The following is a 24,243-nucleotide window of genomic DNA, read 5'->3' on the forward strand; positions in this document are numbered from 1 at the left end:
TTTATTTTAAGAGAAACAACAACAACAAATGCAAGATGACAATATTAACAAATGACTAAACAGGTTAGTCCGTGAGGAAAGAAAAAGCCTGTAACTAAGCATCAATATACATCTCTGAGGAAATGAGTGAACAATGATTATTATTACATCATAATAGTCACAGTGTAAATACAGATATTTCAATTCTGTGAAATAGTATTGTGCAGTTGGTCTTGTAAAGGAGCCCATATTTTCTTATATTTAAGAAGTGATTAAAATTTTTCAACTGCTGCATATTCATATTTAGCTAGTGAACACAATGAGTTCCACCATGTCAAGTAAGTTACTTTAGATTTCCAGCAGAAGAAAAGTGTTCTTATGGCTAGGTGAAGAAGTATGTCCAATAATTGTGCTTGATATTCATCCAGTGGAGATTGTATTGCCAAGGAGCCTAATAAGGCTATCTTATAAGAAAAAGAATCCGAAATATTTAATGTGGATGATGTGGAGGGGCATAATCGAACAGGGCGCCCAAGTTTTCCTGGGGCCATTCTCGCAGAATGGCTCTGCGAAGTGGCGGGGAAACCCGTATTATCGAAACAAGATGGGTGTCCATCTTTCCTTTCGATAATACGGTCGGGGATGCCCAAATCAGCAAATTTAGGTCGACCTTAGAGATGGTTGTCCCCAGCAGAGATGGTCGTCCCCAGGACTTGGTCATTTCTGATTTTCGGCGATAATGGAAAGCGAGGACGCCCATCTCAAAAACGACCAAATCCAAGCCATTTGGTCATGGGAGGAGCCAGCATTCGTAGTGCACTGGTCCCACTAACTGAACGGAAAAGCCCTTCCCTTACCGATTCGGAAAGGAATGGGCATGCATGAAGGAAATCGCATGCAACTGAGCTGCTCGCTGTTAGCTCATTTGCACACAATTTCCTTCCTAAGGAGGGGAAGCCAGTGCAGAGCAGCCAAGCGCTATGCGTGGCTGCTCTGTGCATGCCAAAGATGGCTTCATACATGCAGACAAGCTGCATGTATAATAGCCGTCTACAACCTTAGAAAAGCACAAGTCCAGGTGAAAACGTCCAAGTGCTCATCAGGGCCGTCTTTTTTTTTTTAACAGTATGGGTGAAGGATGTCCTTCGCTATGCCCTCCGTCCCTTTGAGGACATCCAAAATGTGGATGTTTCTGTGAGAAGGACTTCCGTGCCTTTGCTATGCCTCTGACACCTCCTTTATTTATTTGGATTTTGGATCACAAGTAGCAGCAATGGGATTTGAACTGGTCACCTCTGGATTGCAAGACCAGTGCTCTAACCACTAAACCACACCTCTCCGCTTCTTTCAAATTTGGCTGTCCCTGTGGGGGGGGGGGAAGGTGAGGACGTCCAAAATGTTTGAAAGAAGGACGTCCACGCCTTCGTTATGCTTTCGCTGACACACACATACCTCCCCCCAGGGACCTGCATACTGCCCCTCACAGGGACAGCCAGATTTCAAGGGAGTGGATTGGAGTGGCCTAGTGGTTAGAGCACTAGTCTTGCAATCCAGAGGTGGTCAGTTTAAATCCCACTGCTGCTACTTGCAATCCAAACCCAAATAAATAATGAAGGTATCAGAAGCATAGCAAAATCATAGATGTCCTTCTCAGAGAAACATCCACATTTTGGACGCCCTCAACTGCCGTCCGCAGGACGGAGGCATAGCGAAGGATGTCCTTCACCCATACTCTAAAAAAAAAAAAAAAGTCAAAAGTTTTTTTCAGGGTGGGAGGTGGTTAGTGACCACTGGGGGGGTCAGGGGAGGTCATCCCCAATTCCATCCAGTGGTCATTTAGGGCACATTTTTGTGGCTTGGTCATAAAAAAAAAGGACCAAGTAAAGTTGGCCAAGTGTTCATCAGGGACGCCCTTCTTTTTTCCATTATCGCTTGAGGATGCCCACCTGTTAGGCATGCCCCAGTCTCGCCTTTGCTACGCCTCCGACACACCCCAGGGAACTTTGGTCATCCCCGTGATGAGAAGCAGTTGGGGACACCCAAAATCGGCTTTCAATTATGCCAATTTGGGCGAACCTGAGAGAAGGACGCCCATCTCCCGATTTGTGTCGAAAGATGGGCGCCCTTCTCTTTCGAAAATAAGCCTGATAGTATTCCATATGGAGCACCAGTAATCTTTTATAAATGAACATGAGTAGATAATATGTTTAAGAGATCCAGTGTTCATATCACAGGGCCAGCATTTGTCCAAATGGTTTTTTGTAGTTTTGTTTAACTTGGCCAGTTTAGATGGTGTCCAAAATGCTTTGTGCGTCAAAAAGAACATGGATTGTGAGGTAGATGCTGATTTGGTGGTATGTGTAGCCTTATGCCAAAAGTTTTGCCACTCTCGTTCATCTAGATGGTAATTTAAGTCATGTCCCATGACTGCATAGTACCGGTGGGTGAAACCAAATTTTTCTTGTTGAATTATTTTGTACCATTTAGATGTAGCTTTTTTAGATGCCATTAGAGTTCTGCATAGTTGCCAACAACTAGGAGTTTCAGTTGAAAGCTTATTTATGTCTAAAACTGCAGCTATTCAGTGCTTAAGCTGTAACCATTGATAGTAACATGAATTGGGAAGACCATATTTCAGGCATAACTGAGAAAAGGGTATCCAATTGTGGTCCTTGATAATATCATGTAATGACCAAATGCCAACTTTTTCCCATACAGTCCAGTTTATACAAGATTTATTGATTTTGAAAGTTGGATTGTTCCAGTTCGGGGTGTATATGGAATTCTTAAGCGGATTTTTACTACTGAATCAAGTTCTTTAAATACAGTTTAGGAGACATATACAAATCATTATTAGAAATCGTGTCATGTTGTGACCATGGGTGTCTTATTGGCCCACAAAATCTGAATTAGTTTGATTCATTTTCTTGTAATTGGCTCATCAGTTCATTATAAGCCGCTTTGAGGCTGCTTTAAGTGGTATTAAGCGGGGTATAAATGTTCTGAATAAATAAATAAATAATATCGGTAAAATACTAAGTATATAATTGATTTTTGGTACAATCATCATTTTTATAGTTTCCAGTCATCCCCACCAATTCAGTCTCAGTGGTGACCATTTTTGAGTTAAAGCGTCAACAGTTTTAATTATATTACTGGAATTATAGTTGAGTGTCTTCTATTATGGGCCAAACAGAACACCCAGACACTTGACCCAGATATTTCTGCATAATTCGATATAATATTCAAATATGAGGTACTGAAGAAGGAGAAATTAATAGTAATACATTTTATTGATGGTTTGACCGATCTTAACACCTTGAATGAGGGGAGCCTGTCAAATAGCTATTAGTAGGGGCTCAAGAGCTATATTAAATAAGAGAGGGGATAGGGGACAACCCTGTCTAGTACCTCTTGTTGGGTTAAAAGGTTTAGAGATACCATCATTTATTTGTATGCATGTGGTTGGTGATGTATATAGGACCTTAATTAATTTGATAGAATCTTCAGAAAAGCCATACCAGTGAAGAACTTTAAATAAATAAGGCCATTCTACACGGTCAAATGCCTTTTCGGCATTGAGACCAATTGCTACCAGGGGCTTTGAGCATTCTTGGCCATGTACAGTATATATATTAGAAAACATTCTTGTATTATCTGATGAAGATCTACTATGCATGAATCCAGATTGATCTGGATGTATTAATTTGAGTAATATATTTTGTAATCTTTCTGAGATAATTTTTGCAAAGATCTTAGCATCTAGGTTTATTAGAGATAGAGGTCTATAATTTTGTACTAATATGGGATCTTTGTCTGGTTTCAGTAGCACAATAATAATGTCTTCAGTAAAAGAGCCTCTGATAATGCCTGTTTCTATCATATGATTATAATAATCACAGAGGATAGGAAATAATAATGTTTTGAAAGCAGAATAAAATTCTATAGGGAGGCCATCTGGTCCTGGAGCCTTTTGGTTGCCATACATTGAATGGCATCATTAATATCATCAACAGTAATTTTTTTTATAGTAGCTCATTGTCCTCCTTTGTTATTGTAGGATGATCTAATTTGTCTAGAAAATCATATTTTACTGTTTCTTCCACAATTTCAGAGGAATATAAATCCTTGTAAAAGGATTGAAATCTATTTGATATGTCTATATTATTGGTTAGGGGTTTATTATTCTCATCATTAATTAATGAAACGACATTCTTTTCTTACAAGCTTTCAAGTGATTGGCTAGTAGATAGCCTGCTTTATTACCTTCATAGTAGTATTGGGCTTTTTGCTAAAGGATGTCCTTACTGGCCCTAGAGCCAAGTAATGAGTTATATTTAAGTTTGGACGATTCGAGGTCTTCTAATATTGGTATATTATTTATTTAGCAGTATCACATATATGACTAGCTTCCAAGGATTTTATTTTATTTTCCAGAAGCATGGTTTCTTTATTTCTCAATGCAGCAAATGTAATTATGGCACCTCTAATGAAAGCCTTGAAGGCGTCCCAAAAATTATGCCAAGAGGGGTATGGTTAGGTGAGTTAAAGGAAAGATATTCTTGTATTTCCTCAGAAATTTTTTCTATAAACTTGTTATTAGTAATAAAGAATTAAATCTCCAACGAGGTCTATTTTCTGATGAATGACCTTTATGAAGTTGGAGAGTGATATGAGCATTGTCAGATAAGGTACATTACTCTGAATGTGAGATATGTAACAAAGAAAAAAAATGGTGGGAGTGTCTCTTAATGCGCCTTCTTTTTCTCTCTCTCCCATGTGTTCTTCATCCTGTACCATGATACTTGTGCATTTCTGTTTTTTTATGCACAAGATTAGCAGTTATGCATGTCTAAGTATCATCTTCATACGATTGTTAAGATGTCTCTCATTCTCTTTGTTATGTCACAGTGTACAACTACTACAGTAATATAATAGTAATTACTGACATATTAATATATCATTTATAGTGAATGAGATTACACAACTCAAGTATGAATTTAACAGGAAAACATATGACAGCATTGATACAAGTCATCAACCGTACTTTGTATAAAAAAGAAAGTACACTTGCGTATGCAATTTATATCCATCTTAAACTGCATATTGTATGATTTGGATCTGGATCCCGGAGAGCAGTACTAGGTAATAATGCTGAAAGTTAAATTGTCATGATACGTCTATTTTACTCGGAGATATTTCCTCCAACTAATTAGCCAAGGCATCTGGCTCCGTGAAATCTTTGGTTTTATTATTAAAAGTGACTCACATGCGCACTGGGTAAAAGATTTCAAATCTCTTTCAGCTTGGGCCGAAAGGCAAGTAGTAGTTTTCTCTGTTTAATAGTATTCTTGTTGAGATCTGGTAAGAATTGCAAACAGAGCCTTCATACTTAATAGGAGCTCTGGTTTTGGCCTGTTGCATAATATCTGAGACTTGATTATAACGTAGTACCTTGAAGACTATTTGCCTCGGGTATTTGTCTTGCGGTCTCCAAAAAGTGGGTACTCTATGTGTACATTCTATTTCAAAGTCTTTGCCAAATTGTAAATTAAGAACTTTGGGTATGAATTTTTCCAAAAAGGAGATCATATTTGGCCTTTCTACTGTTTCCGGAAGGCCTAACAGACTAATGTTGTTACGGTGTGCTCGATTGCTACCGTCTTCCAGTTCACGTTCCAGTATTGAAATTTTCTTATATTGATGCTGGAGGGGTTTCATATTTTCATCAGTAGCCATTGCTTTGTTTTCTAGGACTTCAATTCTGTTATTAAATCTTGACAGTTCAGATTTGATAGTGGAGATATTTCAGTGACATCGCCTTTCATCTCACACATTAGTTCTTTGAGGCAGCGGATTTCCTCCAGTATGGCTACTGAGTTGTCTTTGGAGCAAGGGCCTTTGTTCTTTTGCGGAAACACGAGCTCGATCCCATTTCGTTTTCCTGATTTATTTGAAGCTGTTTATATCAATTGCACCTTCAGTGGTAGTTTGTAAAGATAAAGGTTAAGAAAAAAAATTATTTTGTCGTCTTTATTTTCCTGAGTTATATTGACAACAGTGGGAGCTCTTCCAACACACAGCCTTCTCACATAGTGCTCAACAGCGCCCCCCTCACCAGTGCTTTCTAAGATGTGACCTTTGGCCTCCCAGCATGTGAACTCACCCTACTTCATTCTGCTGCCTGTAGTCGTACTGGTCTTTACCTGAGGTGAGTCTGACTTCTAGGAGGGTCAAAGGTACATTTTTTAAAAAGGTTTATTTGAGTGAATAAATACATTAGAAACACTTTGGGGCTCATTTTCGAAAGCAAAAAATGTTTAAAAAGTGACATAAATTGGCATTTGGACATTTTGCTTGTCAAAACGTTCAAATCGCTATTTTCAAAACCCATTTTCTAAACATTTTTCTATGCTGTTCATCTACAGTGCAATTGCATGGGGGCATATCAGGGACATGTTAAGGGTGGGATTTGGGTGTTCCTAACACTTGACCATTTTTCTGCCATAATGTAATACAACAAAAACATCCAGAACTAAAACTAAGATATATATATATATTTTTTTAGTACATTTATACCCCATATTTTCCCACAAAAGCGGACACAATGCGGCTTTTGAAAATTACAAAAGTTACATATCAAGAAGGGAAATAACTGTTTGAAACAGGTTCAGTCAAGAGGAAGAAGGTGTGGACTGAGTGATGTAATGGGAATATGCCTTCTCAAACAAGAATGTTTTTAAGGATTTTTTGAAAATTTGATGATCGTATATCTCCTTTAAGGACTTTGATAGACTGTTCCAAAACTTAGGACTGAAGGATGAGGAAAGGAGCAATTTATATCGAACAGATTTATAGCTTGGAAAGCGTAAGTTGAGGTAAGATCGAGCGGTCAAGGAAGCATTTCTGGATGGCAGATCAATCAAGTCTTCCATGTAGGCAGGGGCCTCCCCATAGATGATCTTGTGAGTTAACGTGCAGATTTTGAAGGTGAGACGAGCTGAAATGGGGAGCCAATGTAGGTTAAAACGAAGAGGTTCTGCATGTTCAAATCGTGGTTTGCCAAAATTAAGTCTAGCAGCTGTGTTTTGTGCTAGACCTGTTTTAATAACGACTAAGCCTCAAAAAAGTGTCCTTAATGACCAGATGACAACTGGAGGAATAAAGGAATGACCCCCTCCCCTTACTCCCACAGTAGTCATTGACTCCCTCCCATCCCCCAAAGAATGAAAGAAATAGTACATACCAGCCTCTATGACAGCATCAGATGTTATAGCTAGGCCTATTAGAGCAGCAAGCAGGTCCCTGGAGTAGCCTAGTGCTCGGTGCTATGCCCTGTGGAGAAGGGGACCCAGGCCCATAATCCACTCTAAGAGTTATATTTATGATGGAAAGTGTCAGCCACCCAAAACCCACCAAAAACCTATTATACCCATATATAGATGACACCTGCAGCCATAAGGGCTATTGTAGTTGTGTACAGTAAATTTCTTTTGGTCTTTGGAGGGCTTATCATGAAATATAAGGGGATAAGGATGAGATGTGTACCTGGGAGCTTATATGTGAAGTCCATTGCAGTGCTCCCTAGGGTGCACCACTTCTCTGCTGGGATGTCTTTGTGGCCAGTCAGTAGGCTCCTCCTACATCCTAATAGTTTGATTTTGTGCATTTTTCACTTGGATGGTGGGGTTTTTTCCCGAAAATGGTCCAAAAAGGTAAATGCACTCCCTCCCCCCCCCCCTGATATTCAGTGCTATTTAACTGTCCAGAACAGCGGCTTACTGGTTAAATAGTGCTTAACCAACTATCCGCCGCTATTCAGTGGGAGATAACCGTCCATACCCCGCTGAATATCCTTGGTTAGCTTCTAGCAGATAGCCAGTTATATCGCCCGGTATACCCGCTATCCACCAATTGTTAAAACCAGTTTAGTGGCCTTATACATGGGAGAGGTTCTGCGAGATTGGAGACGAGTGAATGTAGTCCCTCTTCACAAAAGTGGAGACAGGGGAAAAGTGGGAAACTACAGACCGGTAAGTCTCACGTCGGTGGTGGAAAAAATAATGGAGTCACTGCTGAAAGAAAGGATAGTTAACTTTCTAGAAGCCAACAGGTTACAGGATCCGAGGCAACATGGCTTTACCAAAGGAAAATCCTGCCAAACAAATCTTATTGGCTTCTTTGACTGGGTGACCAAAGAACTGGATGAAGAACGTGTGCTAGATGTAATCTACTTGGATTTCAGCAAAGCCTTTGATACAGTCCCCCACTGAAGACTTGTGAATAAGCTGAAAGGGCTGAACTTAGGACCAAAAGTGGTGAACTGGATAGGAAACTGGTTGACCAACAGGTGGCAGAGGGTGATGGTAAATGGAATCTGCTCAGACGAAAGGAATTTGAGCAATGGAGTTCCTCAGGGGTCAGTGCTGGGGCCTATTCTGTTTAATATATTTGTGAGATATAATGCTGAAGGGTTGGAAGGAAAGGTTTTCCTTTTTGCCGATGACACGAAGATATCCAATAGAGTGGATACCCTGGAGGGAGTAGAAACAATGAGAAGGGATCCCCAAACGTTAGAAGAATGGGTCTAGCAGTTAACGTTTAATGCTAAGAAGTGCAGAGTGAGGCACTTGGGGTGCAGAAACCCAAAAGAGAGATACCAAACAGGAGGGGAGAGATTAGTAAGATCAACTGAGGAGAGAGACCTTGAGGTGTTAGTGTCAGAGGATATGAAGGTGAAGAAACAAGGTGACAAGGTGATGGCCATGGCCAGAAGGAAGCTAGGCTGCACAGAGAGGGTTATAACCAGCAGAAGAAAGGAGGTGTTGATGTCCCTCTACAAGTCATTGGTGAGGACCCATTTGGAGTATTGTGTTCAGTTTTGGAGGCCGTATCTTGCTAAAGATGTAAAAAGACTGGAAGCGATGCAAAGAAAAAATACAAAAGTGGTATGAGATTTGCGTTACAAGATGTATGAGGAGAGACTTGCTGACCTGAACATGTATACCCTGGAAGAAAGGAGAAACAAGGGTGATATGATACAGACGTTCAAATATTTGAAAGGTATTAATCCGCAAACAAACCTTTTCTGGAGATGGGAAGGCGGTAGAACTAGAGGACATGAGGTTGAAGGGGGGCAAGAAGTATTTTTTCATGGAAATAGTGGTAGATTTAGGGACTGCCCTCCCATGGGAGGTGGTGGAGATGAAAACGATAATGCAATTCAAACGTGCGTGGGATAAACACAAAGGAATCCTGTTTAGAAGGAATGGATCCAAAGAATTTTAGCGGAGATTGGGTGGCAATGACGGTAATTGGGAAGCAAACCAGTGCTGGGCAGACTTCTACAGTCTATGCCCTGATTATGACCGAATAGGTATAGATGGAGTGTAAATTTTAAGGTGCTTCGACGTTAGCTTCATAACTTGAACAGTGCTGGGCAGACTTCTACGGTCTGTGCCCTGAGAATGGCAAGGACAAATCAAACTCAGGTATACATATAAAGTATCACATATCATGTATAATGAATTTATCTTGTTGGGCAGACTGAATGGACCGGTCAGGTCTTTATCTGCCATCATTTACTATGTTACCACGTAAACAAAGATTCTCAGCAGTATTTTTATATAAATCAAGATATTGCCATGGACCTATTATTGAAGGTGATTGTTGAAGTCATTAGGCCTTCTTGCTTGCTTGAAATATGGTAGGACATCTGTTTCAGGGATCCCCTCCCAAATTAAACACCCAAATATTCATTCTCTCAGCTATTAATCACAGGCATACAGTATCTTCTGCCCTGGGCTGGTTCCTCCCAGTACCTGCAAAACAGAAAAACTCACAAAGACAACATTGAAATGTCCTTTGACAGCAAGAGCTCTCCTACTAATTTTTGCAGCAGAACAAAAAAAAAAAAGAATATTTAACCCTAGAACGCATATTGGGGGCCTTTTAGGCCCCCATGCTTACATTTTTGCTATTATCTGCAAAATTACTTTAGTTAGAATTTGAAACTCAAGGTATTACTCAAGTATGTCATGTTGATAATATCCAGTTGTTCATATAATTTTTTTCATAGGCATTTATGGTGTAACAATGCTTGTTTGGTGAAAACTACATCTGTACGAATTGGGGGCCTTTTAGGCCCCCGCTGTTTTTATCATGTTCTCAGAAGTGTTTGTGTCTCAAGTTACTTTATTTGTACTCAGTAATGCTGGTGGGGGGCCAGGGTGTGGATAATAACATGTGAGGATGTCATGTGATTTTTGGAGGGAGTGATAAGGCCATGACATCACCTCAGGTCCTCTGAACACTGAGGACAGTATACACTGTGAGCTAATTGCTGAAGGACCTGTGATAAGATAAGCTGTTGAGAGGAAATCTGTTTCATTTCTAACATCTAGTCAGCAATGGCACAGTCTTCCTCCAAGTGTCTGACTGACCAAGAGATTGAAGCGATTATGTTTCAAAGCGATGATGAAAGTGAACTATCTTTGTCTGATGAAGAATATCTGCCACCAGCTAATCAAACATCCTCATCCAGTGATTCTTCTGATGATGAAGAAGTGAATCTAGTGGATCCTCAAGAAGTGATAAGTAGAACATCCAAACGAATGTTTTTTGGGACAGTAATCCTACATTAGTCGGACGTACTCCAATACACAATATTGTGAGACAGGCTCAAGGAGCTGTGGGAAGTCCCAGTTACTTTACCCCTAAAGATGTATTCTGTACTTATTTTTCTGACAATATTGCAGAAGAGGTCCTATTATGTTCAAACCTAGAAGGAAGACGTATCGCTTCAGCAAAAAATAAGTCCTGGAAAAATATCTCAAAAGAGGAACTTTATGCATATATTGGACTTTTCCTGCTGGCAGGGAGTCAAAAATCGTATGATGTCCCAATACGAGAATTATTTCTGGACCCACTTTCTGATCCACACTATAAGGCGACAATGTCAGTGGGCAGATATGAGGAAATTAGAAGGATCATTCGCTTTGATGATAAGCAAACTCGTGCAGCGAGGTTTGAAACAGACAAATTAGCCCCTATCAGTTATATCTGGAACATATTTATCAAAAATTGCACAAAACTTTACAATCCTAGTACTAATGTTACTGTAGATGAGCAACTTGTACCGTTCAGAGGACGCTGCAAATTCATACAATACATGCCCAGCAAGCCAGCCAAGTACGGTATAAAAATCTTCTGGATGTGTGATTCTGCAAATTATTATGGCATAAATGGCGTAATCTACTGTGGCAAAGAGGTTGGTGCACCAGTACAGAAGGATCTGGGGTCTGAAATAGTCAAAACTCTTGCTGTTCAGGTAGAAACATCACCATGGACAATTATTTCACCAATGTTGAACTAGGCAATTTTCTGCTTGCAAAAGCTATTACACTTGTTGGTACTATAAAGCAAAACAGACGAGAAATTCCAGCAGCACTCAAACACAATCGTCAGCGAGCACTTTATGAGAGTGTCTTTGGATTCAATAACAAAGCGACTTTGGTATCTTACAAGGCAAAGAAGGAGAAATCTGTAATTTTACTCAGTACCATGCATCACGATTGCAGTGTTGACAGCAATAACCAAAAATTGAAACCAGAAATCATCCTGCATTACAATGCAACAAAAGGAGGTGTAGATAAAATGGATGAGATGGTGGGAGAATATTCGTGTAAGAGGCAAAAAAACGATGGCCTGTAGTACTATTTTCAAATATGCTTGATGTAGCAGCCCTAAATTCATTCATTATTTATACAGAAACTCATCCTGAATTTCATGCACAGAAGAAGGACAGGAGACGCTTATTCTTGAAGGACCTTTGTCATGAACTTGTAATACCTCACATGATAGAGCGAAGCGACTTGAAATGCTTGCCAAAGAAAACTAAAGAAGCAATGAAACGGTGTGGCGTACAGTTTCAGATTACTCCAGAGCCAGGAGAAAGAAAACGAAAGCGTTGTTTCATGTGTCCAAGAAACATAGAGAGGAAAACTGAGCGATATTGTTCCACTTGTAAGGAAACTGTTTGCAAAGAACACTCTTCTGAAAAAATAACATGTCAGAATTGTTTGGAAGACTAATATAATAGAAAAGAAAGTTAGAATAAAAATGTAGCTGCAGCTAGTTTGCTATAGATTTCTATGCATTTTTGTGTGTTTTCATATCTTTGCGTGAAATTTGGGAAAAAAAAGATTTTTTGGTGTTTTCTGTGAAAAATTATAATTAAAATGTTGTCCACTATTCATATTTTATTGAGCAATTTTGAAATAAACTTGTGAAAGTTATTTAAGTGTGTTTTTCTACATTATGTGCATGGGGGCCTAAAAGGCCCCCATGACGTTAATATGTATATTTTTAACGTCATGCGTTCTAGGGTTAAGCACACTGATAACAGTTTATTCACTGTTATCAGTCTTCCACAGCAGGGTTTGGCTTTCAACATTGCTTCCTCATAGCAAACAAGAAGTGATGGGGTGGCTCTTAGGCCTTCCAACTGGGTATAATGCCAGCACTGTATTTTAAATCTTCCATTGCTGAGATTTGGCTTGTATGTTTGTACCATAGAATGCTCCCTGGAAAAATGTGTAATAATTGTGAACTTGATTGATCTCATCCCTGACCCAGTCATTTTGCTTTAGTTCTACCACACCCATAATGGTCAAGTTAACATAGGGGTATGAAACTCTCTAAATATCCTAGACAAGCTATTGGATCAATCTCTCCTAGACCATGTATGAAATTTCTTCTTTCCCAGGCATGCCAGCTCTATCCAGGGATTTTGGAGAAGATTGATATATTTATTTTAGTCAAATCCAATATAAATTCCCCTCAAAAACTCAGGCAACTAGCTTGGGGCAATCACTGTAGTATAAGGAAGTCATCTCCATTTCTTAGCTAGGTGTAGACCAGGGAATCGCCCAATAAAATATATTCCACTAAATATCCAGAGTAAGATAGACACACATAATCAGTTCTAAGTCTGGATCTTTTCAGACAGATTTCAAATAGATTCAAGCCCCACCAGCTGAAGACTCCCAGCATCTCTCCCTCCCCTCCTCCCAGGCAATTGGGGGGTCTCTTTACCCCACTCTCCCAACCCCCTGGTACCTTTTAAATCCTTCAGGTCTTTGCTGGCAGCAAGCAGTGACTCACACCCCTCAGCCTTCCCTCTGACACAACTTCCTGTTACATCAGAGTGAAGGCTCTGGGCCAGCATGAGCAACAAGTACAAGGTCGCTGCTCGCTGCCAGCAAATACCTAAAGGACATAAAAGGTACCAGGGGGTTGAAGTAGTGCAGTTAAGAGACCCCAAATTCCCTGGAGGCAGGGCTGCTGAGAGAGGGGGGCAGATGGGGCAAACTTCCCCAGGCCTGGGCCACCAAGAAGGGCCCAGCACCGGAGTCTCTCGCCCTCTCCTGCTCCCAGGCCACTGGCACCGCAGTCACGTCTCTACCTGCCTACCCTCAGCTCCCTTCTGTCTGTCATCTGACCCCTGCATTTTAAAAAAATCTCTACAGCAGCGCAGCGTCTTTCCTGAGAAAGCGGCAGATCGCCTCGGGCGGGCCTTCCCTCTCTGTGTCCCGCCCTCCTCTGATGTAACTTCCTATTTCGGTGAGGGCAGGACACACTGAGGGAAGGCCCGCCTGATGCGATCTGCCACTTTCGCACAGAAGGTGCTGTGCTACTGGTTTAGAGATTTTTTTAATTGTTATTTAAATAAGGGGGGTCGGATTGCAGGCAGAAGGGAGCAGAGGGTAGGTAGGTGGAGACTGGGAACTGCGTCGCCAGCAGCCTGGGAACAGGAGAGGGAGATGGCAGCAGTAACGATTGAGGGGTGGGGGGCAATCCTTGGCGGGGCGGCGGTGATCTTGGGGGGGGGGGGGCGCGGTGATCCTGGAGGGGCCGCAGCCTTCTCCCGGGCCCAGCTCAGTCTCTCAGCGGCCCTGCCTGGAGAGGAGGGGAGGAGAGAGATACCGGGCAGGGTGGGGTTCTCATGCTCACACACTTGGGCTCAGGCTCACCCAAAATTGGGTGTCTGGCAACATCCCTGCATGGATGAAATTAAGACATCCTTTTTGTTATATGATTCTTATTTAAAAAAAAAAAAAGAAATGGTTCTGTGGCTGTGCTGTGTACTGTTACACAGAAGGTCTTCAGTGTGATCCCTGAATTGTTGAGTTGGGTCTTATATTCCCTTGTTTGGCCTTGGCTGGAGATGCTGTACAGGCAACATTCACAGTCCCTGGAGACAGAGGAAATCATGGTGATAATTCAAAGGTAAAACCAAGTGGCTAGATTCAGAGCCCATGACTGCAGGGCCAAAAATTGTCATAATAACTACAGTAGGTAGGTTGGGGGAAAGATAACATAGGAAGAAAATTCCCAGAAAGTTACAAATCCCAGACCTGGTTCCAACTGAGCTAGAAGTTGAGAAGAACAGGAGCCACTGCCAAGTCAAAAAAAAAAAAAAAAAAGAGAGAGAGAGAAAAAGAAAAACTCTCTCCCTAATGAGTTACGGACCAGTTTTAAAGTAAATGTTCTTACTTCAAGCTTATTTCAGGCACATTGTTAGAAGCTTGGTCCTCCACGTGGATAAAACTTAGGGCTGAGCTGAGTAATAGTATATAGTTTGGTTCTGAGATGTTTAATTTTTTTTGTTTCTAATGAAATTTACTTTATATGTGTTGATTTATTTGATTTTATTATATATCTATTTTGTTTTTATTTTAATGCTGATTTTTGTTCACTGCTCAGTGCATAAGTAATGTTGAGTGGTAAATAAGTCTTAATAATAAACAATAGCTTAGCTTGACAAAGCCAAGCCTTGCACCATTTAAAGACTAGTCTGGTATTTGTCCTTTTCTTTGTTCTATAGGCCTGGTCTTGGAAAGAGAATGTACTGGAGTCAGGGACCTCTGGACGTTACACAGTGGAAACTGTCAGCACAGAGGAAGGTGTGATTTCCACCCTTACCATCAGCAACATCGTGAGAGCTGATTTCCAAACCATCTACAACTGCACTGCTTGGAACAGCTTTGGATCAGACACTGAGATCATCCGGCTCAAAGAGCAAGGTGGGGCCCTGAGCACTGCTGGAATAAAGAATCCTTAGAAAGGGACAAACAGAACTATCTCAGTAGTCTTCCAAGGTTATGGTCATCTCTTACAAGGCATAATGGGAAATCCATCTGACTTTTGCATCCTGGGTTGGTGAGGGCCAGAAGTGGAGAGGAATGAAGATGAAAGAGATATGTGGCATACCCCAGGGAATCAGGAGAGGAACAACTCCTCATATGGTTGTCATAGTCTTGGCTTTATGATTAAAAGCAGTGATTAATGTGAATTCCTTCAAAAAGGCGGTAAATAAATCCTAATAAATAAATAAAGATACACTGTGACCCACTGATGTAGATGGTTTGAGGAAAGGTAGGAAGCAAGCTATTGGGAGACAAATATTTTAGTTTAAATCAGGAATCATCTTCAAGCTCATCAGTGGTAAATTAGAAGGCAATAGGGTCAATATTAAAAGCGATTTAAATGGCCCAGAGAGGTTCCTGGCTGTTTAAATTGCTTGTCCTGTGTTAACCGCAGCTAATCAGCAGTACTTAACTGGTTAGTGCCTCTGACTATCCACATTTAGCACCTAAGCTGAAACCAGCTTATTTGTGGGCAGTCTGGGGGTGGAGTCAGCACTGATGCGGTAAAGTGCTGATATTCAGTGCTTAATTGCATAAGGTAATCGCATAAATAGAACCACATAAAACGTAGTCTTATTTTTATGCGATTAAGCGTTGAATATTACACTTTACTGCATAAGTGTTAGCCGGCCATGTATGCTTGGATTTTCAGTGCGGCTGCCTGGATATGACCTGGCCTTGAATATCTAGGAATAATGCCAGTGGCAGCCAAAAAAACCACAGACTGCCACCTGCTGAATATTTACCCTAATATTTTTAATTTCTTTCTTTATTTAAAAATCATTTCTATCCTGCTCAGTAGGTGAAAATAAAACATACATAATTATTTTCAAAACAATTAAATCTGTTCACCACTTTAAGGAACTGCTGCATTTTTAAGAGAAAGATAATGGAAAGACGGAAATAGTTGTACACAAAAGAGGAAATATTTTCCCTCAGAGAATTGGTAAAAAGTGGCCTTAGTTCACCCTTACGCAGGTCATTCCTGCATGCTAAGGCTATTTTGACTGCTGGGGTAAAATGGTGGCATTTCCTATTTCTTGTATTAATGACCATGTGCTAATTCTGCCATTAGTGCATAGCCGTTAAAACAGATTAACAAATGAGCCCTCACTAACACCCATTATGTAGACAGTAATGACTCACATGCTAAGCAAGCGCTAATTGTTAGCATGCGGCGATGGAGCTGCACTAACCGATTAGCATGGAACACGCCCACTGTCTGCTCCCAGACACGCCCCTGCATCAAAAAATACATTTTATTATGCGCTTATGGCAAAATTACTGCGGGACACCTCAGCCCGCCCCACAGTGCACCATTATTTGCTGAAAAAGGGCCCCATGTTTTCTTTCTACTGTATGTCTGTGGGGAAAAAATTAGTACTTCTATCAGAAAATACCTTTCTTCCACTGCAAGTAACAATCAGGTTGGTCTACAGTTTGAATGTTTCTTTTACTGCAGCAAAATCTCTCCCATCCTGTCCCACATTAAGCCTTTCCATTTCAAAAACTGCTGAACTGTACCAGGGCACATAATGAAATATGATGGGCAGTGCTCTGGCAGGACCATGGTGAGGAGGAGGACAGAAGGAAAGGGGCAGGTGAAGCTGCATTCTGAGTACCATGCCTTTCTCTGAACCTAAACTTCCTCCATCCTACCCGACCAAGGGAACCGAACTTTGACATCTTTTACTCCATAAATAGTGTTTCTCATCTCATTGCTTTGAATTGTATTCAGAACTGGAAGACTCCATTAAGCAACAATGAAAATACATTTATAAAGAATGTTAACCTGCTGGAAGAGCTCCAGGCCCTGTTTGATTTTCATTAGATGCTAGGGCACAGCAGGTGGACTGTTCTTGTTAAGTGCTGAATTATATACACAGCTGCCACTGAGGCTGTATCAAAGTTCAGTAAACTCCTTCTAAGTTAGCTTTGGGCTTGTTCCAGTGCAAACAGGGTCATTGACTGCTCTAGCCTTGGCAATTACACTGGGCAGTCATGGGAGACTTCTCTCAGGGATGGTGAAGGGACCATATAACAAGAAGTTTGCAATGAGCAGCAGAGAGAAGTCTTGCATGCACCTCCAAGTGGCCACAGAAAGCAGTGGGTGACATCAAGTCCAGCAGCATTTGGGGGAACAGACAAAAATTTCCAGAGGTGCAGCAGCAAAGCAATCTGTGTGGGCATTTCTGTGTAAAACCTACACTGATAGGTATTGTAATACAACAGAGAAAAGCTATTTGTCTATCTCTGTAAAGAGGCCCATCCTGATAAGCATCATTGTAGTACAGGAAAGAGCACTTCCAGTGGCCCTGAGGGGTAATCCTTTGGGCATTTCTGTAAGTCATCTGGGGTCAATTCCAGAAGGTGGTCTCAAAAGCAATCAGTATGGGGCAAAAGAAAGCAGGTGCATGGAACAATACATCCCTCTTGGGCAGCTCCATGATATAATAGCATTCTATATCATAGCAGAACATTGCCCCTAATGGGCATTTCTACATGGACAGTAGAATTACTCTCTGTTGGCCTTTCTATGTAGGATGGTTTATGTTAAATCCCAGTAGACTAATCTTGGAGCTATTTGACATATAATCTATTATTTCTATAATGTCCCGTTAAATGAGCTATAGATGCAAATTCTTGTCAGTAAAATTAAATACGCTGTCTCATATTTCCATGGATAAAGTACATGAAAATCCGCTGGACTTAGGGTCTAGAAATCAAATTCTGTTATAAACAACTACAGTCATCATATGCAGCTTTTCTCCACCCACCCACCCCACCCCCAAAAAATAGAGATTCTACCCTGGACAATCTTTCTTTGTTTTATTTTTTTCTTCTTCTTTTTTTTTTAATGCACTACAGTTTTTGCTCTGTCAGAAATTCTGAAGTGCACCCGTTGGGCTCAGCAAAGCTGTAGACAACTTGCTTTATTTTCAAACAGGTACGAAAATGAGAGCAGGAGGTGGTATGGAACCAGGTATGGAATCCTGAACCAAAGGTGAATATGAGATGTACCTGCCCCAACCCCCTCCCCCAGCTGTTCCATCCAAGCATAGCGAGTGGCGCTTTTCCTGCCCATTCGCCTTGGTTTTTGTTGTCTCTCTCTCTCTTTATTGCAGCCCTCAGGAGGAGATCCCCTTGTGCCAGCTTCTACACAGCATGCAGCCAGAGGCTTAAGTGTGGGGTGGGGCTCTCTTTAAGAGTTCCCCAGCAGGTGGAGGGCAAGTCCTCACCCCCATCCTCTCTGCCATGGTCACCGGTATTTTGGAAAATTTTCTCTTGTGTTCTACAAACACTGCTCACATACCTGTTGCCTTACAGATGTTATAACCAAAGGTCCCCTAGCTTACTACTACAAATGTTATGCATACCTTGTGAACATTTGTTAAAAATATCCCCACTAAGGCTAGAACATATTGTCCAATGGTTGGGCCACCGATAAGGTGAATCAGGAACCAGTCTAGAGAAAAATATTGGAAGATTCCCATTGCACAGCTGTCTGTAGTAGTCCAGCCATTACGACTAAAAGAGCAGCAGTCTGGCTCAATTCTTCAGCTTGCCTGCTTCTCATCTCCACTCTTGTATCTGTTAGATTTATTCAAAAATCTAACATACAAATATCACACACATACTTCTGCATTGAAAGCATACCCATGAACATTTGCACCTGGTTTTTGTATGGGTACTTTCAGTGTTGGTCAAAGTACTTAAGTAAAAATAAGTGTATATTTTAATACTTAAGTAAAAGTAAAAAGTACAGTGAAGAACACATTAAAAAACTGCTTAAGTAAAAGTTAAAAAGTTATTACCTAATATAATACTTAATATAATACTTTTTGAGTAAAGCATAAAAGTACCACAACTACAATGAATGCAACTATTGTTTTTTTATCCCAACAACTCAACAATTCAATCCACTTTGCTTTTAGTAAAACTGAATTTTTGAAAATGACTGTCACTTATGAGAGTGTGCTTATGTCATTAATCCAGCACAGCTAAAAAAGTTTCAACAACAGCAGTAGCAGAAAGTGGATTGTTCAGTCTGATAAAAAAAAAGTTCCTTCAAATCAGGCCAGGTTGCAACATTACAGATGTCTTCTGACTGGGTCTGCAGGTATTGATCAAGGGAATCTCTGAAACACTTGACCTCTATATAGCAAAGAATACTTTATCATCATTTGACATTATCATCAGCATTAGAAGTAGTGCTGTCTAATTCATCACTTGTATCTTCATCTTTCTCTTCATTGTCATCGTCATGCTGTCCAATTACAAAGAAGGCTTTCACAAAGTTGTAATCATTGTCTGTTGTTGTTCTATTCTATTGGAATATTTTTTTGAATTGATGCAAGAACGTCAAATGTGTGGGAACCCTTCAGTCTTAAGGCCAGACAAGCAGACTTCCTCCCTAAAAACAATGCCAATCCAGTGTACAGTTACCCCATTGTAAAATTTCACATGGGGGATGACCAACAGTCTTTAGTGATAGAGATATATGTCTGATCACCAAGAATTGCTACTAGCTTCTGTTTCATCTCCACATTAAAGTAATCCAACTCATCACTGTTCTGTTTGGCTGGAGACTAGTAACCAGCTCAACAAACACAGGCAAAACTCCACTGTTCTTATAGGTTTTACTCACTGAACAGCAAAATTTAAGCTGAGATGATTCACTGTTTGCATGACAAGGTTTGCAATAGCAAAATCTTGTTTCCAGTTTTGCTGTTTCATTTGGTTTACTGAGGAATCGTCATTTACATCGCCCTTCTGTTTTTCATTTTTAACTTTTAACTGCAAGCATCTGATGTAACTGAATAAAAGTTGTAAAAATGGGCAAAATCATTACATCAATAAAAGTAAAAGTAACAAATGTTATCCTGTACTTCTTTATAAGTAAAAGTAGCAAAGCTTTTACTTAAGTACAGTAACTAGTTACATTTTCTTAGTTACTGTACAACACTGGGTACTTTATCATGAAAGATAATTCCTGAAGAGTTGAAAAAAATGCAGTCCATGGTTGCCTTTTATGTCCCTGCATTCTGGAATGCCCAGCTGTTCTTAGCCCAGTCCTCAGGACACACCTAGCCTGTCAAAGTTTTCAGAATATATCAATCACAACCATTGGAGCCGACTCTGTGGGTGCTGTGGGTGCTTGAGCACCCCCAATATTGGAAAAATTCCTTGTATGTGTCCAGGGAGGGATTATTTCCATTGGGCTTAGCACCCCCAATAATTTTGAAAAGTTGGCTCCTATGATCACAACAAGGAATAGAGAGTCCTGATACTTTAAACAAAGCAATCTTTCTAGTGTAGATGGCAAAATAATTTTACAAAACCATAGTTCTGCCAAGTGCAATAGAACCTTAATGGGGATCCCATAGCAGGAAGATTGGACGTGTTTAAAGTTACTGGTCACACACGCCTTGAGACAGCTACCAGCAGCGAAACTCTGGCCATAGTCAGTGTGATTGACCGACCATTTACACGTTTTTGCTCACCTGCACTTTGAAGTTTAAGTTAAGTAGCCCTTTTACTTCTTTTTATGGATCCATCAACAATCAGTTCTGTGACGTTTAGCATTTTGAACCAAAGAATTAAGGGGGGTTTTATGCCAATGACGAGTAATAACCCATTGATTTTCCTCAACCTTTGTTTTTGAAAACATTGATCTGGGTTGGAGGCTGGGTTGGGTTCAGAGGCTCTTTCCCTTTTTCTTATTAAGGTTCTATTACACTTCACAGAACTATAGTTTTGAAAAAAAGTACTTTGCCATCTACACTAGAGGGATTGTTTTGTTTTGTTTAGAAGTTTTCAGAATACCCACATTGACTATTCATGAGATATATTAGCATACAATGGAGGTAGTACCTGCAATTTTATCTCATAAATAATCATTGTGGATATGAGGACTGGGTTGAGAAGCCCTGGTTTAGCCATATTGAAGGAGGACAATTTTCAGGCAGCCAGTTTATGCTATTTACCTGTGCAAAAACCCTTGAAAATTGTCCATACAGCTAAGTGGAAGACTGGGTTTGATTCCAGGACCAGGTCCTCTGCTCCCTAGGTAGGTCATGTCTGGGAATGCTACAGAGAGCTCACAGTCCATGAGGGAGAAAGAGAATGGAAGTTTCAGCCATCTCTCCATACTAATGACAGATAGGGAGTTGCAGGTGTAACCACAACCAAGCAATATCATGTTAGTTGCTGAGTTAAAATAGAATTTATTTTTATTACATTTGTACCCTGCACTTTCCCACTCATGGCAGGCTCAATGCAGCTTACATGGGGCAATGGAGGGTTAGGTGACTTGCCCAAGGAGCTGCCTGTGCTTGAAGTGGGAATCAAACTCAGTTCCTCAGAACCAAAGTCCACCACCCTAACCACTAGGCCACTCTTTTTGCTACTATTGGAAATTCTACATGGAATGTTGCTATTCCACTAGCAACATTCCATGTAGAAGTCGGCCCTTGCAGATCACCAATGTGGCCGCGCAGGCTTCTACTTCTGTGAGTCTGACATCCGTACATGCAGGACGTCAGACTCACAGAAACAGAAGCCTGCGCAGCCTTCTAAATGGAATGTTGCTAGTGTTCCATGTAGAATCTCCAATAGTAGCAACATTCCATGTAGAATCTTCAATAGTATCTATTTTATTTTTGTTACATTTGTACCCTGCGCTTTCCCACTCATGGCAGGCTCAATGCAGCTTACATGGGGCAATGGAGGGTTAAGTGACTTGCCCAGAGTCACAAGGAGCTGCCTGTGCCTGAAGTGGGAATTGAACTCAGTTCCTCATTTCCCCAGGACCAAAGTCCACCACCCTAACCACTAGGCCACTCCTCCACTCCCTACAAAATTGGCCTACAAAATCCTAAGTGGTATGGAGCGGGTGGAGGTGAATCGATTTTTCACTTATTCAAAAAGTACAAAGACCAGTGGATGGTGGATGCTCAATGGAAATACTTTTAAAACAAATAGGAGGAAATATTTTTTCCACTCAAAGAATACTTAAGCTCTGGAACTCTTTGCTGGAGGATGTGGTAACAGTGGTTAGAGCATCTGGGTTTAAAAAAAGGTTTGGACAAGTTCCTGGAGGAAATGTCCATATGGACCTTACTCTAGGATTGGTAGCATGAAATGTTGCTACTAACTTGGTTTCTACAAGGTACTTGTGACCTGGATTGGCCACTGCTGGATACAGGATACTGGACTAGATGGACCATTGGTCTGACCCAATATGGCTATTCTTACGTTCTTGTGGCCTGTCCTTTTTTCCCTCATTTTGGGGAGAACCCTGTTTAGATTTCATGAATAGGAACCCACCTTGTGAGGTCAGCCAATACATTACTTACTAAATACTTTACTCTCACCAGTCACTACCAGAACTGGAAGTTTCCACTTTGTGGCCTGTGATGAAGGCCTCGTAGGCTTTCAAAGAGCTACATGGAAATACAAATGATGAGAGAGAATGAGGATGAGGAGAAGTATGCATGAAAGACCTGAGGTGCAAGAAAGGATGATATTGTAACATACAGATGTATGACGGCAGACAGCACAGCAACAAATGAAGTATGAGAAAGAGTACAACTAAAATTGCGTCCAGACTCAGTGTGGGTGCAAAAAAACTATATGGGCCTACTTGAAGCAGACCCTGATTGTGAATAGAATATATTTCTCATTTTGGTTTGCCAATACTGGCAATTTTTCTATGCAGTTAACAAAATAAGGGGACTTAATAAGTACAACATGTGGGGCATGGGCTGAGTCATCCATGAGAGAATGCAATGAGGTGTCCTACATTCACAGAAAAATTCTAGCCAGAAAGAAAATGGATAATATAATGATCTATGAGCAGAGAGTAAGCAACTGATAGTTTGTGGCCAAGCGCAAAAAGGTATTGTCATGAACCATTTTTACTGAGTTACAAGCACAGAGATTATGAATATTGTGTTAGGTTTGACCAAGGCTGGTGTGGCAACCTGGCATGCCCTGCTTCTTTACATGAAGTCTTATTACTTTCCATATATAAACATTTTTAATACCAGTAAGTGCCAAATTTCAGGCCAGACTTAAACATCCCAATTTTGGCAAGAGTATTTGAGATAGCTATTTTAAGTCAAATTCAGTCTTCTTTAGATAAGTTTTATTCCTTTGAGCCACTGCAAATGGGACTTTCAAGCTGACCACCAAACAGAGACCCTTTCAGTAGTCTCTGTAATGATCTTGTGCAGGCTGTTTTTTCTGCATCAGTTGCTACTGAAGATACTTGAAGATCTACTTCATATGTAGATGAGAATGTTCTGTCCTGGTTCACCTTTTTGAGTGAGTACAGACAAATAGTGCTGGGAGATTTTTAGTTGACTCTGTACCCTCTGATGTGGGGAGCATTAGGCTCACATTTTACTCATCCTGCCTACCTTCTTTGTTCATTTTGATTTACAGATTGCCTCAATAAAATAAGCTTAGAAAATGACTGTCGCTTATGCGAGTGTGCTTATGAGTCATTAATTCTGCACAGCTAATCTTAGAAAGGGCTATTTATCATTCAGGAAACAATTGGAAATCTGGCTATTTAAACAACATTTCTGATAATTGTATTTTTCTGCTACTACTTACCACGTAACTATGCAGTGGGAGCACTTACCACCACCCACTGAGATAGCGGTAAGGGCTCCCGCAGTAACCAGGCAATGCATGGTGCTGCCCGATTACCACTGGGTTAGCACCATGGTAAAAATTACAAAAATATTTTTGTTCGCTCAAGATGAAACTACCACCGAAGGCTGCATTGGGCCAGCGGTAGTTCCAGGTTGCCATATGGCCCCTTAGTGACTCTTTCTGGGGGGGTCACACCCTGTGTAGATTTATCCAGATGTGAGAAAGAATTCTATCTGCTGTTGTAGATTGACCTAGCTGGCCATTAGGAAGGCAGCTCCTCTGTGCTGCATCTAAGTCCCAGTGGACTCCAACAGTTCCTCCACCACCTCATGCCCTGATTATTGCGCATTCTGGGGGAAAATGTTTTTATATTATTTTTTTTAAGACCCTT

At 40.7% G+C, this 24,243-nt stretch overlaps 1 protein-coding gene across 1 annotated transcript in view; it reads left to right on the top strand.

The window, feature by feature from the left end:
- The window catches only part of KIRREL3 (kirre like nephrin family adhesion molecule 3), a 1,393,929-nt gene that overhangs the window by 1,318,762 nt on the left and 50,924 nt on the right, over positions 1-24,243 (top strand). Inside the window, exons 12-13 of the mRNA XM_030221488.1 lie at positions 14,867-15,065; positions 18,136-18,171. Of these exons, the coding sequence (XP_030077348.1) occupies positions 14,867-15,065; positions 18,136-18,171 (235 nt within the window). The remainder of the gene's footprint in view (positions 1-14,866; positions 15,066-18,135; positions 18,172-24,243) is intronic.

Source organism: Microcaecilia unicolor, chromosome 12, assembly GCF_901765095.1.
Source record: "Microcaecilia unicolor chromosome 12, aMicUni1.1, whole genome shotgun sequence".
Classification (NCBI taxonomy): domain Eukaryota; kingdom Metazoa; phylum Chordata; class Amphibia; order Gymnophiona; family Siphonopidae; genus Microcaecilia; species Microcaecilia unicolor.